At 31.8% G+C, this 18,304-nt stretch overlaps 4 protein-coding genes across 4 annotated transcripts; 3 read left to right on the forward strand and 1 right to left on the reverse strand.

The window, feature by feature from the left end:
• Positions 1–579: 579 nt before the first annotated feature.
• On the forward strand, positions 580–1,845 carry HELRODRAFT_162468 (hypothetical protein; the record flags this gene model as incomplete). Its single annotated transcript, XM_009024662.1, has 3 exons — positions 580–635; positions 1,520–1,682; positions 1,750–1,845. The coding sequence occupies 3 exons, from the start codon at positions 580–582 to the stop codon at positions 1,843–1,845; spliced, it is 315 nt and encodes a 104-aa protein (XP_009022910.1).
• Positions 1,846–1,985: 140 nt separating this feature from the next.
• HELRODRAFT_162469 (hypothetical protein) lies at positions 1,986–5,624 on the forward strand (the record flags this gene model as incomplete). Its single annotated transcript, XM_009024663.1, has 8 exons — positions 1,986–2,058; positions 2,245–2,294; positions 2,586–2,747; positions 2,867–3,032; positions 3,097–3,197; positions 3,379–3,427; positions 3,748–3,879; positions 5,371–5,624. The coding sequence occupies 8 exons, from the start codon at positions 1,986–1,988 to the stop codon at positions 5,622–5,624; spliced, it is 987 nt and encodes a 328-aa protein (XP_009022911.1).
• Positions 5,625–8,122: 2,498 nt separating this feature from the next.
• On the reverse strand, positions 8,123–11,593 carry HELRODRAFT_67445 (hypothetical protein; the record flags this gene model as incomplete). The annotated part of the gene is made up of 5 exons (XM_009024324.1): positions 8,123–8,311; positions 8,601–8,729; positions 8,959–9,080; positions 10,732–10,780; positions 11,432–11,593. Coding segments are annotated over 5 exons (651 nt in total), but the record flags the coding sequence as incomplete, so codon positions are not given.
• A 3,026-nt stretch (positions 11,594–14,619) lies between these two features.
• Positions 14,620–15,204, forward strand: HELRODRAFT_162471 (hypothetical protein; the record flags this gene model as incomplete). The annotated part of the gene is made up of 2 exons (XM_009024664.1): positions 14,620–14,730; positions 14,926–15,204. The coding sequence occupies 2 exons, from the start codon at positions 14,620–14,622 to the stop codon at positions 15,202–15,204; spliced, it is 390 nt and encodes a 129-aa protein (XP_009022912.1).
• Positions 15,205–18,304: the final 3,100 nt, after the last annotated feature.

The raw sequence follows: 18,304 nt of genomic DNA on the forward strand, positions 1-18,304 counted from the left end.
AGTGACAAGAAGAATATGATGCTATCGATGAAGAAAAGACCAAAGAAGATGACCAGCCAATAAAGAAACCTGACACCTAATTCGCATCAAAGTTCAATTTTACAACACCAAAGTTAATTTTTACAACGTCAAAGTTCATCTTGACAAAGTCAATATTTCCTTATAGTAAGGAGCACTGATGATGATTCATTCGGAATCGAAATATGGCCTTATTTGCAGCATGAATTCGAAAAATAAGTTTATTTTGAATTTTAATAAACTAAACGTTCACCAAAAAACTTTAGTGAGAAAAATCGAAAAACGAACTACAAACATATTAACGCCAAACACTCGGTAGAATTTATTGAATATTGTAAAAATTATGGTTTATTGCCAACATATATATATATATATATATATATATATACATATATATATATATATATATATATATATATATATATATGACATTTTTATACTTTATAAAATTATTAATTACACGCACATTACCTAATTCTCGTTATAGTTTGTTGTCATGGATATCGGCAAAGCAAAGTTTTGCATTTTAAAATTAACTTTTCATCTTTTCGAAAACTCAAAATGGGCAGCAAAAATTATGAAGAACAAATAAGAATCATGCACGAAGAAAACGAAAGGTAATTTTGTTCGCAATCTTCTTGTCAACATGTGGGTAGGTGTAAAAAAGTCTAGTAGTTACTAGTAGTAAGTAGATAGTAAAGTAAAGTATAGTATAGTTTTATAGTATATAGTACGGTTAGTTGTTAGTACTGCCTCTGTATATATATATTATATATATAATATATAGTTTTTAACAGGCTTTGTACCACCTTTGTTCGGCTGTTGGATCATTTTTTATTAATGTTTTAAATTGTTAATTTAATTAATTATCCAATTTCTAATTTAATTGACAAATTTTACAGTATAAAATTTATTTATATTATAAATTTTTTCGGTTATATTTGATAGAAAAATTAAACAAATATTTATTCAAAAGTCTATCTATTAATATAATATTAACTTACTTAACCTCAGCTCAATTAAATTTACTCATGCTAATAAATACACTCAATATTGATAGAAGCAAAGATGTTAAAAAGTGAACTTTTGTCAAAAAGCTTTTTAATGATACATATACATACATTTAATATATGTTTATGTGAAATATTGAATAAGTTATTTAAACGATATGGAAAAATAGATGTGTGGTAATGAGATTTATATAGGAAAAAGTAGCACTTTTTGATGTTGCAATACTTTATGAAGACCCATTGGAAGACTTGATGATAAGTAAGGGAGCACTAAAACTGTTATAGAATAACATCATCACAAACAGAAAACTAGATTATTGAGTAGCAAAATTATATTGAGAGATGCAAATTGTGTATGGTCAATCTAAATTAGTTGTAATTTGCTGATTGTAAATACAAATTATAGATTTGAATAAAATTTGTAACTCATTAAAACACATTAGTTTGGCATTCACCTACATTTTCTTATCTAAAAATGTTTGTTCAATCAGGTTGAGGGATGAAATAAACTTGCTATTGACAAATGAACAGTGCATGAAAGCAAATATAAGAAAATTAGAGATTGATTACAGAAAGAAAATTGAAGATTTCAAGCAGAACCAATACAATGAATATGACAAACTTGTTAAGAATTTGCTGCTATCAAGAAATGATGTACAATATTTGTTTCATTTATTTCATTCATCAATTTCAAAAACTTAATTGTAAACTTTGTTTTCAGGCATGTGCTGAAATAGAAATGCTGAAACAAAAATGTGAGGAGTTGCAGATAGAATACCATTCATCACAAGTAAATTGCTTCTTGTGTTTATATTGAATTATTGTGTATTTGATCAACATGCTCATTTTTATAAGTTTGTACACTCACTTTTTGATGGGAAGCTGGTTACTTGCAATTGTAAGCAAGAAAATAAAGATTTAAAAACAGAAAACAGTTATCTAAAAAAATTTATTCAAATGGTTAAACAAAATATTGAAAAAATACTACAAAGTATTAAAAAAACATCATATGGCACTGGCGAATTTAAAGGTTGTTTTTTTCAGAAAAATTTCATTTGTTTCATTTTTATATAAGTTCATTGACTGCTTGCAAAACTCTTGTGCCACTAATCTGATTTCTTTATAAACTAATTCTTTTTTCAAATTTTCGGTTCATTATATTATGTGATCATCTTTAATGTTTTATATTATAACTGTTTATAACGTCAATTTTCAGTTGTTGAACCTGGGAACATCAGAACTAATGCAACGACGCCAAATTATCAAGTAAGATTTTAAAATTTTATTATTCTACTTTAATTTTTGAAATTATTAATAAAGTAAATACATGATCATTGGCGGAATGAGTTTAGAAGTAGTAGAATTTATTGTTTGTATTCACTTACCTTTTTATGGACATCGTAAGTTTGTATGAATATAAATACAAATAAGTTGAGTCTTATAAGTAGAAAAAAGCAGAAAAAAGAATGCTGCATCGCTACCCAGCTGTCTATATCTACGGTTATTTTAACTAACAGGCGCTTTAACTGCTAACTTTTTTTTTCATAATAAATAAAGGCTACTCTGAAAGAAGTTGAGGAAATGAACAGTGTACTTGAAACTCTGCATCGAACTATTCTTTCTCAGTTGCAGCCTTACAGTCAAGCAAACAGTGTCCTCCCGTCTAACTATAACAACAGTAATAATGTCGTGGATGAAAATTTCATCAAAGCCGTTAAAGTAATTTGTTACAAAAATAAACAAATAAAATTTATGATATGTAATTATTGTTTTTCATTACTATAATTTAAGTAATAGCTATATAATATATGCTCTTTCGGTTTTTTTTGCTGAGGCAGCAGAGTGCATTGGATTCACCACAGTTCAAAGATCAACTGAAGCTCATCAATAAGGTTCATCATTTGAAATCAAAATTGTCTTTTGCCGGTTTGCTGCTGAAACGGATGTCTCGTGAAAAAAATAAATTACTGAAATTAAGTAACCAACAGCAGTTTATTATTAAAAGTAAGTTTATTCAGAATTTTTTTTATAAAATTATTAAATATTTCCATAATGTTTACAAATCGAGAATTATCAGCCTCTGTTGGCAACGTGAGAACGATTCCTTCAAAATCTGAAAGCAATATGAACGTTAAAGTTTCATCAGAACTTTCAGACAGAAAAATAATAGTAAGATAGTTTAATATTTTACATTGAGTTTAAAATTTTCTGTTTTAAACAGGGTAAATACAATCAGAGATGTTCTAGAATGATTAAACTTACTATTTTTACTGTTTTCGGTGTAAAATTATTATAAAATTTGTTATCGTTATTTGTTGCATGCGTATTTCAATTAAAAAAAAACTTCCAGAACGACGAGAACAGTTTGGTGGAGGATGAAAGTTCTGTGAAAAATTCAAGTAATTGCATTTTTTACCTGGATCGTTGTTTTTATGGCGTTTTTGATATTACTCTTCGGAGTTTCGTATAGTTAGAATAGTTTACAGCTGCGTATGTGTAAATAAGCGATGCATTACGTGATTACTTGAAGGTGTGCTGAGTCACGTGGTTTTTCTATCTAGTTTAAATAATCTTTTATTGAGAATCAATGTCTCCATCATTCATGCGCGCGCGCGCCATTTCTTGGTGTTACTTGTTTAAGAAGTTCATCGAAGAACGCGACTGCACTTTATGTCTTGAAATATAAGACCGTTATAAATTTACTAATTGCAACAAACAGACCAGTCGGTAGGAAACAATCCTCCTCTCAGATCAATGAATGAAAGTGAGGCTCATGATTTTCTGGACGAAATATGGCAGATGTTGGATGAAGATGAAGAAAATAACATATTTAATGATACTAAAGCCAAAGGTAATAATTGTGGTTGGACCTGCTTATTTAGATACTATAAATATTTTTACTGATATCATAGTAAATACTTAATTTTTTATTATTTTTTAAAATGATTCACTTAGTTAAATAATTTTTTTTTCTAGTCATTTAAATAAAAATGACGTAGACATTTTTTTAATGAAAAATTTTTACAGTGAGTTAAGTGAATAATCTCAAAAAATTATTGCAACTTTAATGTTCCTACGCACAAATATGTTTCTCGTCAACAATATTGTAAGATGTTACGGCAAACATAATCAGTCAGTTTGAAATCGATTAATGTTGAGGTTCTATCTTGCTATCCTGCTAAAAATAAATTAATCCAACCACTATCAGCAGCTGTTCATATGGCTTCGACTGTTTTTATGCTAATTTTTCAGACGCGGTCATCAGAGATAGTTGATGGTCTGAGAACCTACGCATGTATGTTAGAAAATGGACGTTCAACAGAAATTAACAAAAGTAATGCCAGGCCAAAAGTAATGCCTGCGTTGGAAAATTTTTTAAAAAGCGTTCTATAAATGGTGATAAACAAATGACAGAATGTTGCAATTTTTATAAGTATTTTTTTATAATTAATTAGCGTTTTCGCCCGTTGTGAAAATTTTTGTTTTTAATAGGTAAAGAAATAAATGTTTAGATAAAGAACATAGAATGCTAATTTTGAATTTAAACAAAGTTGCAAATTAGCTTAGCTACAATTTTAAGGATGTTGAAAAAGTTGAGCATAGTTCTTGGGTCTAAATAATAAAGGAAGCAAAAAAGTACTGAGTACAAAAATTACTACCAAGGACAAGGGTTCTTAATTCAAAAGGTATGTGAGGGGAAAAGGACAAGCAGTTCCTCAGATTCTAAAAACGATTCAAAATAAATTGCTATCTTACTACTACCAAAAGATTTTTTTAGATGTGATGAATACTTGAATTTGAAAAAATGAGGTTGCTGTAGCTAAAAACTTGGAATACAAAGCTTGAGAGATTAACTATCAGGACGTTACAAGGTTAGTATAATCCGTTTTATAAAGAGAACAAGAAAGCAGGTAAGATTAAAAACGTTAGAATTGTTTTGTCCATTCACGCTGCCATGTAGATTTGCAATAAGCCGCTAGATCATAAAATGTTGCCTGAAATGAAGAGAAATAATTGAGTGCAAAGCAAAAATAAACAAGTGCACATTCGATTTACCAATAGGTTGCTATGTATAGAGACGAGACAGTTGGTTGAAAAATTTAAAAATACCCTAAACCTTTTTTTTTTGAGCTTTCTTTCTAATTTTAAGTGTCGCGAAATTAGTAAAACACATTGTAAATAAAAAACCTGTAATGCTTGCAATTTCATAGTATTGATCTACTGTTTATATACATTGTTTTATTTTTAAGCGACTTAATTCGTTGCATGAATTTATTGATTAACTGGATTGGTACTATGAAAATAAATTATATTATTATGAATCAAAATTAAACCACTGTAGATGAGGCTGATGATAACGTAAAAAACATGTTCAGTCCTGATTGGATGTTGAACAGCTCAAAAAAATACATTCATATGAGGCAACCAAGAATTAAACATGAAACGGTTCCTCACAAGTTGCCTAAAACCGACAAAACTGAAAAAGAAGTGAAAACAGGAGGTTCTTTTAGTAAACCAATTACATCCTCAGTCAATAAAGGACAGTTGTTGGATATGAAGAGAATGCTTTACAAAGATGCAAACCTTACAAAATAACAGCTTTGATTTTTTAACTTTGTTTCTATTTGGTTGATTGCAATTACATATAAACTTTCCAGTTGTGTATGTGTGCATGTTCATTTGTAGAGCACGGTTGTTTTGTCTATAGGCGATAAGGCGCTAACTGTACTGTCCCGCTGAACAAATGTTTTAGACGCTCTCTAAAAACTTCCCCGTTAATGCCCGCAACAACTTTTAAACGAACGTGTATTGGCTGAAACAGTTGAAATTTGCATTTACAGAAAGACCTGCTAGTATATAAGAGAAGGAGTTTCACAGGCTTGCAGATTCCGTTCATTTTCAGTTGATTATTCTAAGTGTGTGGTTGGACGACGGTATAATAGCTCTGTTAAACGCAGAACTGCTTACATTTTATTCTGTACTTGTAATTAATCTTTAATGCCACAAAGACTGTACACTATCTACACTATACGAATCACATCGCATCATACACGTACTCATACACTCACGATAGTCTGAGTTTTGGACAGGCAGTATTCGATCCATGCCATCGTGTAATAATAGCGCGAGACAAGGGACTTTTACTGACTGAGCTAACTTTGTGACCAGCCTTAAAAGCAGCATTTTAATAAAAAAAATAATAATCAGTTGAGCTTGTAATTAAATTTTTACTTTGTTTAATTTGAAATGCGTTCCACCCAATTTCGATTCAACTTACTAGATTTTATTGCGTTTTATAAAAAATAAAATTATTATGCTCAAAATGATCAAAAAATTTTAAACACAATAACGATTTTTTTGCACGAATGTCACATTCTTAAAATCAATCAATCAATCTTCGTTTAGCGTCCAGAGACCCAGTTCCCCGAGGTAGGACGTATCACATTTCTTTAAAGTTCAAACGAACGCAAAAATGTTTAATAAATACTTTATTTTTAATCCAACAAACAAATGACGCATTCGAACAAAAATAACCAACTAAACCAATTGTAAAAGTTGAAACTATCATCTGTAATATTAAAATAACAATGAAAAGATCTTTTATTTACACAAATATTCATAATTAGATGAAAATTATTATTTAAAATGTGATAATGTACTGAAAAGAAAGCATATGGTAGAAATATACATACATATACATTCATACACACTACACATACATACAAAATTAAATAAACTTGTATGCGTATATATATATATAAATATATATATACAAAAATGTATAGTGCATATCGATTTCCAATCACATCACGTAGTACAGTGATATACAAAAAAGACAGCACTTCAACGTACCAAAAACTCGTCAAACAATGCAATGCATGTCTTATCGTTCGCTCTCATGACAATGTGACCCAGTCAACCTGTCAGCAATTCATCAAATTGTCAACAAATACTTTACGTACAACTCTCCTTCCATATGGGTTGGTTTGCCCGCAATTATTTGGTTATCAAACTATTTAGGAAACGATTAAAGAATAATGTCACTCTGCCAACCCACTAATGCAAGCTATATTCATAATATAAATCTCAAATGAAGAAAACGAATAACGATTGTGGTTAAAAATTAATCAGCAAGTTTCCTACTGGCGACTGTCTGCTTGGAATACTCAACTAACGCTAGCAACATCTGATCCTACTTCTGTATAATACTTTCTCGTGAAGGCTTAACAGAATTCCCTCTTATGGAGATATTTACTAAAGGACAAATGTGAAATAACAACCTAGTAATTGAATAACGAACTAATTAACGAAATAATATCAGTTACATCATCTTAATAAACTACGACAAAAAATAAAACCAAATAAATAAATAAATGTATTAATTAATTAATTAATTAATAGAGTTAGGAGTACTTTTCCTGTAACGTTGAAAAAAAAGTTTATAGATAATACATAAATAATAAGAAAATGAGATATGAATCAGATGAATTGCTAGCTAGTAACGACTAACACATTTGCCTAACGACTCGGCCCATCAATGTCCCTGTCATCGTAATGCCGTGAGAAGTTATGAAGGTGAACACAATAACATGCGGTCAATCGGTGCCAAAGAACAATCACAAAATTCGTGATGAAATCATGTACAACAGACAATAAATAATTTAACTGATATCTAGTTTCACGTAAGTAATCAACGAAATATCTCAATATCTAACAAAATGTTAAAACTAATTGAATAAAACCAGTCATTAAAATCAAAATTCATTTAAATAATTGTAGAAGTTAGTAAAATCAAAAGATTATTAATGTATTTAATTTTAAAGTTAATGTGTTGATGACTCTACGTCACATTGTGTCTTATTTTTCAAATGAAAAAAATTCAAGCGGCCACGAGACGAGGAAAAATAATTTTGATTTCATTTTCATGCAATTAACGAAATACGAGAGCCTGCAATGTAGTAAGAATAATAATCGTCAACATCATCACAATCATTTAATTTTATCAAACAAAATACGCATGTACGTACATCTATCCTAATGTTGCTCTATAAATATTTCAGATTGCACAAAATAAATGACTCACAGAAAGAAATTTAGTTGAGAGCATTTTTTCCAGAATTGGAAATTATTGCAACGTAATTGGCTGGAAAGATGCCTACAGCTCCATTTAACTCTCCCTTCCACCAATCAGAATTCGTCTTTTCGATCAAGTTGATGACGTTACCCTCCTCAAATGAGAGGTCATCGTCAGCCTGACCTTGGTAGTTGTACATGGCCACCACCTTTTCTTTTGCCCGCGTTGTTTCATCTGCAGGTGTTTTTTGGAAGTTAATAACGGCTTACAAAGCTATGAAATTAAAAACAAGTATGGAAAATATTAATTTCGTTGAACGCGCTCAGTTAAGTACCGTGATGAATTTTGTCCATCTTCTGCTCCTGTGAATCAAAAGTTACCTGATGAGTTCATTTTTAAATCATTTAAACAAAAAAAAATTCTAAATGTTTATAAAATAAGCAAACAAACATGAAATAACACTTCACAAGAGAAACGTTTAATGAAGAAAAAAAAACGGATCCAACCGCAGAAGAAGAGGAAACAGCAGAGGCATTGACAGGAGATATTTGTTGACTTGAACCAGCGCCGAGCAGTTTGACATAATTTGCTGGGAACCAACCAACTTTACGCTTCTGACCTTTAGCCTTTGCGCAAGTTAAACTTATACAGTTCTTAAACACGAGAAATTGTTCATGAACTCATTAATTTAAGAGATTTTAAATTTAAAGTATTTAAAATTTTTGATTAAATAAAACAAATTAGTCGATTTGTTTCAATGGACACAAAATTAATCAAATAAAAATTTAAATTAATGTGAAATGTTAATTAATGAACAAAATGTCATCTAATTTGAGGATAGATGAAGAAGCAGACCTGCAGCTCCCCCTCCCACCATCCACTGGGACTCTTCTTGCGAACGTGGATCAACTGACCAGGTTGTAACGTCAGCTGCTCGGGCCCCGTCGCCGGGTAGGCCGCTATGACTGAGGCCACCTCTGAATTTCATCGAAATTCAACAGATTGAAGCCATTATATCTCCCACATTTCATTCTCATCTTCGTCTAAAGGCTCCATTAGGAGCTTACAAAATAACACCATCCAAGTTTGTTCAAAAGAAATAAATCAATAAATCACTTGCCTTGTTCATTGAACCTCTTGAAGCCATAAATACATTACATCTCAAAAATGGTAACCAGTCTTTCAAAAACTTTATCTCGTGCATCATTCCTACTTGACCACAAATACATTTCATCATAAAAATTGAAGCCACTTCATCCATCCAAATTATTATCTCGTGCATCGCATCATTGCCACCCCACCTCGCTCATGATGCTACCCATTTGTTTCAATGAGGAATTTTAAATTGAACGAAAAATGAAAATAATCTAATAAAATGCTGATAAATACCTGGTTTTTTGTTGTCTGATAGTTTACTTGCATTCTGTGGAAAGTTAAAAATAAGCCTATCTCATTTAAAATTAACAAACAAAACACTGCAGAGGAAGTTTATATTGGAATAACTGCAAACAGTTGTATAATATAACGAAAAAACTACCAGAGAATAAAAACCCCAAACAGATGAAAAGTTTTGTCGTGAAACCAAAATTGAAAAATATGAAAAGCCGTTTGTAAAAATGTTGAAGAACCTTTGAAGAACAAAAAAGGTCAATATTGATTAAGCGTCATGAAGATAAATTGACACTAACGTATTTGTACAGGCAATGTAATTGTACAGATGGGCAAATAATATTTTTGTTCTAAACTAATTTGAAATATAAGCAGAGGTACGTTAAAAAACAATTTTTTAGTTCTAACGGATAACGAGTACTAATTAAAAGGTTAGTGTAACGGGGTATGTTCATGAAAAATATGAATGCAGACAGTTATGTACGTCAAGTGCGGTTTGTATGATGAAAGGTGATGGTGCTGATGATGTGAGGAGAGTGATCATCTCATCATGTCCAGGAATTAACCTAGGTTCGTCAAGTCAGCCAACATATGAGTGCAATTATTTCAACAATTATTTCTATTAATAATAACAACTATGGAATGAAAAACTAAAATTCTGGTTGACTGATTGATTGGTTGATCGTAATATGAATCATCAAATGTTTTAAAAAATTTACATTGAATATTTGTAAAAAACATTTGGAATATATTAGGGCTGTAAATCGATCGCACCATTCAATGCCCTCTTGGTCAGAATTAAATGCCAACGACAGTTAGTTGCATTCATTTCACAAAATGTAAAAAACCGTAAAACTAAAATGTCTACAAATTTTTTACGCCATAAAAGATTTCGTACCCACAATGAATGTAAGCGAGCAAACGTGGTTAACGTTTCTTAGACAACCAACATGTTTGTCGTGATGATGACAAATATGGACACAAAAATCTGCTTACCAACTGAGTGAAATATTTTAAAAGTAAAAATATAAGTGACGATCTAATTTTTTAATGTTCAGCATTAAGTATGATAAATTATTTTTTTTATTGATGTCCCGAGTTTTTTTCAAAAAAAGTGTATATAAACGCAACCAATTTTCAGCCCTATAAATTCATCCTTTATAATTTAAAATGATTAAAATGGTGAGCAAGCATGAAAGCAGAAGTTAGTGGAATGATACAAAGCATGTGACGAATCACTGTCATCAATCTCACCAGTGGTGCTTTGTCTGGGCGGGGTGGTTTGGTTCTATTCTTTAAGAGGATCGTCAATAAATTAAGAAAGCATAACTCGTGTTGAGTAAAATTGTCCAAAAAGTAGAGATGCAAAAATTAATTACTCGCTGGTGATTAGAAAACTTAAAAAACAACAACAACAACAACAACAACAACAACAACAACAACAACAACAACAACAACAACAACAACAACAACAACAACAACAACAACAACAACAACAACAATAACCAAAACACAACGACGTCATAAACCATGCATTAGAAAATAAAAATTAGAATAAAATATATAAGAAGATTATGTAAAATTTTTTTAGATAGCTTGAATTGTTTACGTATAAATAAAATAAAAAAAGGGATAACAATTTTATAATAGAAAAAAAACAAATTAATTGAAATTTAACCAACCAACCAACCAACCAACCAACCAACCAACCAACCAACCAACCAACCAACCAACCAACCAACCAACCTACCAACCAACCTACCAACAAACAACAATCTACGAACATACCAACCAAACAATCAACTAATCAGAATGACCAATTTTATTCACTTCAGAAACCACGAACGCCAATACAATAGAACACAAGACAACATAACACAAAAATACTGCACAACAATACTACACAACAACAACAACAACAAAACTGAAATCAACTAACCATGGTCTCCATCTCTTGAACGTAGGAGGCAGGAAAGATGCCTGTGACTCCATTTATTGTTCCAGTCCACCAGTCATCATCTGTTTTCTGGGCCGGAAAAACATCGCCCTGTACAAACGACAGATCTCCAGGCTCCTTTGAATTGTACGTGAACATTGCCACCACTATGAACTCTGTGAGCCATTCAAAAAACAAGATCGCGTAATTAACAACTGTAATGTTTTAACAACTTTAATGATAGTTGATTAAAACTTATTCGATAATGACGACGTGATTAGCATATCGGGAACGATACCTAAAAAGTGAAACATTTATAAAACAATGGTGATAAGATTCAGAAGATGCCTGCTTGGTGGTTACCTTCCAGATGTGCTACCGGTGCAGCAGCAATGGAAGAAATGTTTGATCCAAGACCATCTTGGGCACCCTCAAAATCTAACTTATGTCGTTCCGGCAGATCGGAAGGTGGAGTGAGAGGGAGGGATGTAGTGGGGTCTTGTGGCAGGGTCACTCCATTCAGTGTTTCGTAGGATTCAGCCACAACCCTGGTGAAGATAGCATGGGTTGTTCTTACTGTTTACTGACTCATTAATTAGTTAGTTTAGTTGCTCAAATGTGCCTTCTAATTTACAAATTACGAATCGATAGGCAATTTAATTAAGCAATAATAATCTTAGCTTTTAGCGTTAATGATTTTGAGATCATTAATCGTTTGAGATTTAATACTTCATTCAATTTAAAAACAGAAACTATTTTTGGAATACATTTTAGAAATAAATGTTAAAAATTGAAGTCATGTTAAGAGGAGAGATAGGGCAACGAACTCTGGAGGATTGAGAGGGAATGGTGTTTCGGAGGCTCCTAACGCCTTCACATACGATTTAGGAAACCATCCAGTCTATAGAAATGCAATGAAATAATATCAGGAAAAGAACACACGTAATAAACATAAAAAAAACATTAACAACGCTTTCAATTTAAAAAAAATATCCATTAATCAAACTAATGACAATGAAACCCAAACAAGCGGCAACCTTCCCAGCAATTTCGCCGAACCACCAAGTGTCCTGCTGGTTGAGCACAACGATGATGTCGCCCTTGCTGAAGGAGAGATGATTGTCCTTCTTGGCCAGCCACTGATACACTGCTTGCACTCGAAGCGGCAGTTCAGCTACTGAGGTCGCACCCACATGCAGCGATGTTCCTCCAGACTGCCAAGGAGTAATTGAGAGGGCGGTCATATAAACGTGGGTGAGAAAGACTGAGGCGAACAAATACAAACAAGATAGTCAGTTAAATGAAAATGTATTGGAAGAAGCATTCGACAACACAATGACAATACAGTGAAAAATAGTGTATTGCTATTTCTGCAAACGAAAATTAATTTTATACAAATCCTACTACGTTCTGTAACAAAATTTAATTGAAAAAAGATATTGAATTGCCAAAGAATGCAGACCAACGAGACATCTGAAGTTGTGCTGCTGCCGCTGCCCTTCACCAACGAACTCTGAGAACTGTCAACAATTATTTTTCAAAAACAAATAACTATGCAACCATTAATTGATTTTCAATAGAATTTATATAAAATCAACTTTTTTTTATTATTGACAAACTAACAGATAAACTCCAGAAGACGTTAAAAGTTTTTTGGCTGGAGAGTTCGACTTGAGAAGATGTTTCTCATCTGTCACAACCTGTTGTTTCTCATCACTCTTTTGTGACATTGCCCCAAATAAACTTGGTTTGATTGTTGTTAATGGTTTTGTTGTAGCAGATGTTGTCGATATCGGGGAAGTCAGAAAATCAGTATTTGGAGCTGATAAGCTGTTGAATGCAGAAGTGAATGCGTTGTCAAACAAAGATTTGTCAGAGGAATCGCTGATTGTTGTGCTGTCTTTTTGAAAAGAAATAGATGTTGATGGTGCCGTTGCGTCTAAAATATCACCAACATAGGAAACGTATGCCTCCGGGAAACATCCTTCTTTGCCGTTCATCCTGCCTATCAGCCAGCCAGGTTCTGCATTCACTTGATCACAATTGTAAACCTGAGTGTGTGTGTGTATGTGTGTGTGGTGTGTGTGTGTGGTGTGTGTAAATGAATGAATTTATCATCAACTGCTAAACATTTCATAATAATTGTAATAATACCCGTATAAATTTTAGTAAAAACTGAATTAAATATTGAAATTATATTTACAACTGTAAAATGATAAAAAAAATAAAATGATCCATAGATACACAAAATATTATCATGATAAGATAATATATAGATAGGCTAACACATACTTTTCAATTCACAAAACTCTCCTCATATAAATTCTACATTTACGAATTTTGAAGCCATCAGTTAATTTGTATTCTCAACCATCAATTGTTCACCATGAGAACATCCATCACCACATCCATTCATGAGTACGAACAATAAGGTGAACACATCAACCAACCAGCACGACATCATCTTCCATCAAAGACAACTCATCAGCATTTCTGGCGTCAAACCTATACAGCGCCTTATACTTCTTGGCCATCCCACTTGTGGAAGATGATGAGACTGCTGCTTTTCATTAGGTTGAATGGAATTCATTAGAATTAATTTTTAGTTGCTTTTATATAAGAAAGATTGAATTGTCACATTATTTATAATTTAACATCTGTGATCTAAAATTTTCATCCTATCAACTTGAATGAATTAAATATAAACCATCAGAGATGGCTCTACAATGCAGAAATTTGAAAACACGAAATGATGATGTCAAGAAATAGATTACTGTTGGTGAATGGAGCGAATGAGGTGTTGAAGTCAGCTGTCCAGGTGCTCGAAAGGCTGGCGTCTTGTGCCGCTGCTTCAAATATTTTATCAACTAATTAAATATAAGTAAACAAATCAACTGAAAATTATTAAGATATCATTTTAAGCCAATAAAAATAATTAACTATTCATTAGAAAACTCTGTAGACTAATTTAAAAGCAAACTTATTTTCATTTATCACCAGGATTCAAAATTGACAAAATGTTATAAAGAATGTAAAATAACATTATTAAAATTAGTTACATGCATCTGTAAAACTGGTCCAAAGTGCCGAGGAAGTGCTGTCCTTTTTATCTGCAACTATGTTTACAAGGAGTTAATAATAATAATAATAATAGTAATATTAATAATAATAATGTCATTTTATATAGCGCCATGGCAAGCGACAGAGGCACATTATTACACGTGAATCAACGCATCACACCCTTCTTGCACGTGATAAACAGTGATCCGTTTGTAGTCGAACTCGGATACTGCATCAATAAAGTCAGTCACCCTAACCGTTACACCACCGAGCCGCCGAGTAAGTCATTAAATTATTCAACCTTGAGACAAAAATTATGCGCCTAATAAAAGTCGTATGTTTAGTTACTCAATTTTGCAGAAAAACAAGCTTATCAGCAATCTTGTACTTACAAAAAATTTAACTATAAAATTATTTAAATCTTTAAACTTCATAAGACATTAAAACAGAAACGAAAAAAAAAACAGAACAGAAAAAAGTTGAAGGTTACACCAGAGTTATTAAAAGCGTGCGACCAAGTGTCAGCTTCAGTAGCAGCAGCAGCAGTCTGGTTCGTGATGTCATCAAATAATGATTTGGACGAGAGAGCAGTTGTTGAGAATGCATCTTCCCAGATGTTGGCAGATACTTTAGCAGCTGTCACTGATGGAGCTCCTCCTATAAGCTTGTCATCTTCAAATGCAGTCATTCGAGTTTATGGAGGAAATGAATGGTAATTATATAAGAATTTCTTTATTAAAGTAAATGCTGAAAATAATTATGAAAAAGTTGCAATTAATGATATCGTTAATTTCTTTCTATTTATTTAGGAGACTGTAGAATCCCTCTAAAATTAACCTAGAGCTTCAATTAGATTAATAAATTATGTTATAATTGCATCATCTTTAACTTACAATGAAAGAATCTGAAATGATTTAAAATTTTCAAGTATGAAATTTTCATAATATAAAATGTCCTTAATATAGAAATGTCACATAGAATAGAACGATTCCTATCTAATTATCTCAGGATTTTCTGAAATGAAAATTTGAAAAAAAAGGTAGCACATTTATATATAAAAGATTTTAATTAAAGAAAAATCATTGAAGGTGCAAAGAAGAAAAGATCATTTCGAAGATTAAGATAACTGAGGTTTTCAAACATTTTTCTTTCAAATTGAAAAATATTACCTCCTTTAGAATCTTCAAAATTGCTGTTGAAAATAATAAAAAAATTCATAAGATTCTATTGTAAGGAGTTATGTATTAAACAATTATGAAAACTAATGTGGAAGTGGAAGTTTGATGCTTCAAAATAATAAAATTAACATGTGAATGTCTGTCAAAAAATGCACAACTAAGTAATAAATTAATAAGGTTTAAAAGAAAGGTAAAAGTTCTCACTTGAAAATACTTGGACCTCTTTCGAACTGTTCTGTATGGAATGCACTTTTATATTGACTGTCAGTTTTCTTGTCTGGAGCTGGTTGAATTGCCTACAATGAATAAATAAGATAAATAAAGATCAAATTGTAAAAAAAATTAAACAAGAAAAAATTTAATAACATGTAAACATGGCAGATATTTCATTATAAACGAAGCCGATGATATGAAAAATTTATTGAAAATATGAGAAAGAAAAAATTTGTCAACACCAAACAAAGCCACATGGCTACAGAAAACAATAAAGAGTCTAGGTTCAAAATATTATCAAATGCACAAACAGACAGATAGAAAGACAGACAGACAGACATACGTCGAGTTCAGACTGCAGTTGCTTCGTTTTGTTCTCTTTGCTTTCACACATAGACTCCACAATTTCCAACTTTTTCTTCAACTCATCCATCCGATTCTTCCGCTCCTCTCTCTCCCTCCTCAACGACTGCCACGACTCATCTTCATATATTCCATCATTCGTTTCATTTCAAAACGCATGAAAATCAATCATCATCTCAATTTAAAAACCTCACTTAATTGATACATTTAGTACTTAATGTTACACCAGCCACTGATGTAGACAGTTTATTGAAATATAATTGATTCATCAATTTCGCCACAAATAACGTATAAAAATTTAAAATAGGATACAAGATCTATAACTGAATGTGATTGGAACGCTTGTATGTGATCTTTAAATTTTAAACTCGCATTTCAACATGACAATTTTATTGAACATCAACATGAACAGAACTTATCAGTAATAATCATCGCTGTCATAATCTATTGTTGCAAAACTTCCCATTATCACCATAAATAATACACCATTATCTTCATCATCAACCTCATTACTTATCATCGTCACCATCCTTATCATTATGAAACCAACATCACCATCATCATCAGCGATAGTATTATCACAACCGTCATAATATACCATTAGCGTGATCCGGAGTGTTCCTCTGCTTCATAAGCCTGATGCTCTCTTGTTGAACTGCTACTAACTTCATCTCTATCTCCTTGTTACATTACAAGTACGTACATTGCAATAATTTTACAACATTTTCTGGCTAAATTACAATTATGTACATTGCATAATATTAGAACATTTTCTTGTTACTTTATAATTACATACAATACAATACTTCTTTGTATCAACTTAAAACAGAGGCAACATTATAACATTAATAGCGATAATTACATTGTGAAAATGACATACTAAAAAGCAACTAAGTTATTGGAATAAATGATAACATTACAAAACCAACAGCACTGACAACAGCAACAACATTGAAACAACAACGACGATACATTTTCAAACAAACCTCCAATTCACTAGAAATGACATCAATCTCAGTTGACTTGGACAGTGAGAGCAGCTTCATAGAATCAATGGTGCTCGACATGTCACTTATTGAAATCTTCGTCTGTTCAATTTTCTTCAAAAATTCCTGCTTCTTTTCCGACTAACATGCAGATAAATTATGTCATATTATCTGATGCAATCAGTGTTAATCATTTTGGCAATTGCTTCAAAGGGTTTCAAAAAGTTTGAAAACAGTATGATTTCTCTCAAAATTAACAGCCCTCATCACTGAACATCATTACTTCAACCACTTGGAAAGTAGTATCAAATAAAAATTTTAACAGCACTAAAATTAATAAAAAAAAAGGGCGTAATAGTATTGAAAGTAAGATGTTACCATAGACTCAGACTGCAGTTTCATTTGACTAGTTTCTTGTTTGAGTGCATCCACGAACGACTCTTCCTTGTTCTTGTCGATCAATAGTTGATCCCGCCTTTGTCTCTCCCATTCTAGCTGCCTCTGTCGTTCTAATTCTCTTCTTGCAGCCTGGTCTCATGATGAATTCATTTAAATATTTTAAGATGACTTTCACGAAAAACATTTTAACTTCTGATGGCTCGAAAAGCCGTTTCAAAAAATCCATTACAGTTACATCTCTTATACAAAATTTATCAATACTGCTCAAATGAAAGATCTGCAATTAAAATTTAATGAACCAAAGAGACCTCCTTCTGTTCCAGAACTTTTCTCCTTTGTTCCTCCTTCTCCATCTCAATCTGCCTCTGCCTCTCAAATTGTTTCTCCAGTTCTTGTTGCTTTCTTAACTCTTGCTCTAATCTGAATCAGTATGTGCATTAATATTCAATGAGCGGCAGAAATATAAAATTTTTTAAAAGATTCCGCCTGATAACATGCAATTTTATTAACAAATTAGTAGAACAAAATAGTGAGGAAAAATGTTTTAAGCAACCAGCATAAAACTATCAAACGTGAGCAATATGTGAGATGGAGATTGAATGCAGCATTAGCGAATGAGTGAGTCACCTCAATTTTTCTTTCTTCTCCTGTTCAGCTCGTTCAGCAGCCAACCTCTC

This window comes from Helobdella robusta (assembly GCF_000326865.2).
Source record: "Helobdella robusta unplaced genomic scaffold HELROscaffold_4, whole genome shotgun sequence".
NCBI lineage: Eukaryota > Metazoa > Annelida > Clitellata > Rhynchobdellida > Glossiphoniidae > Helobdella > Helobdella robusta.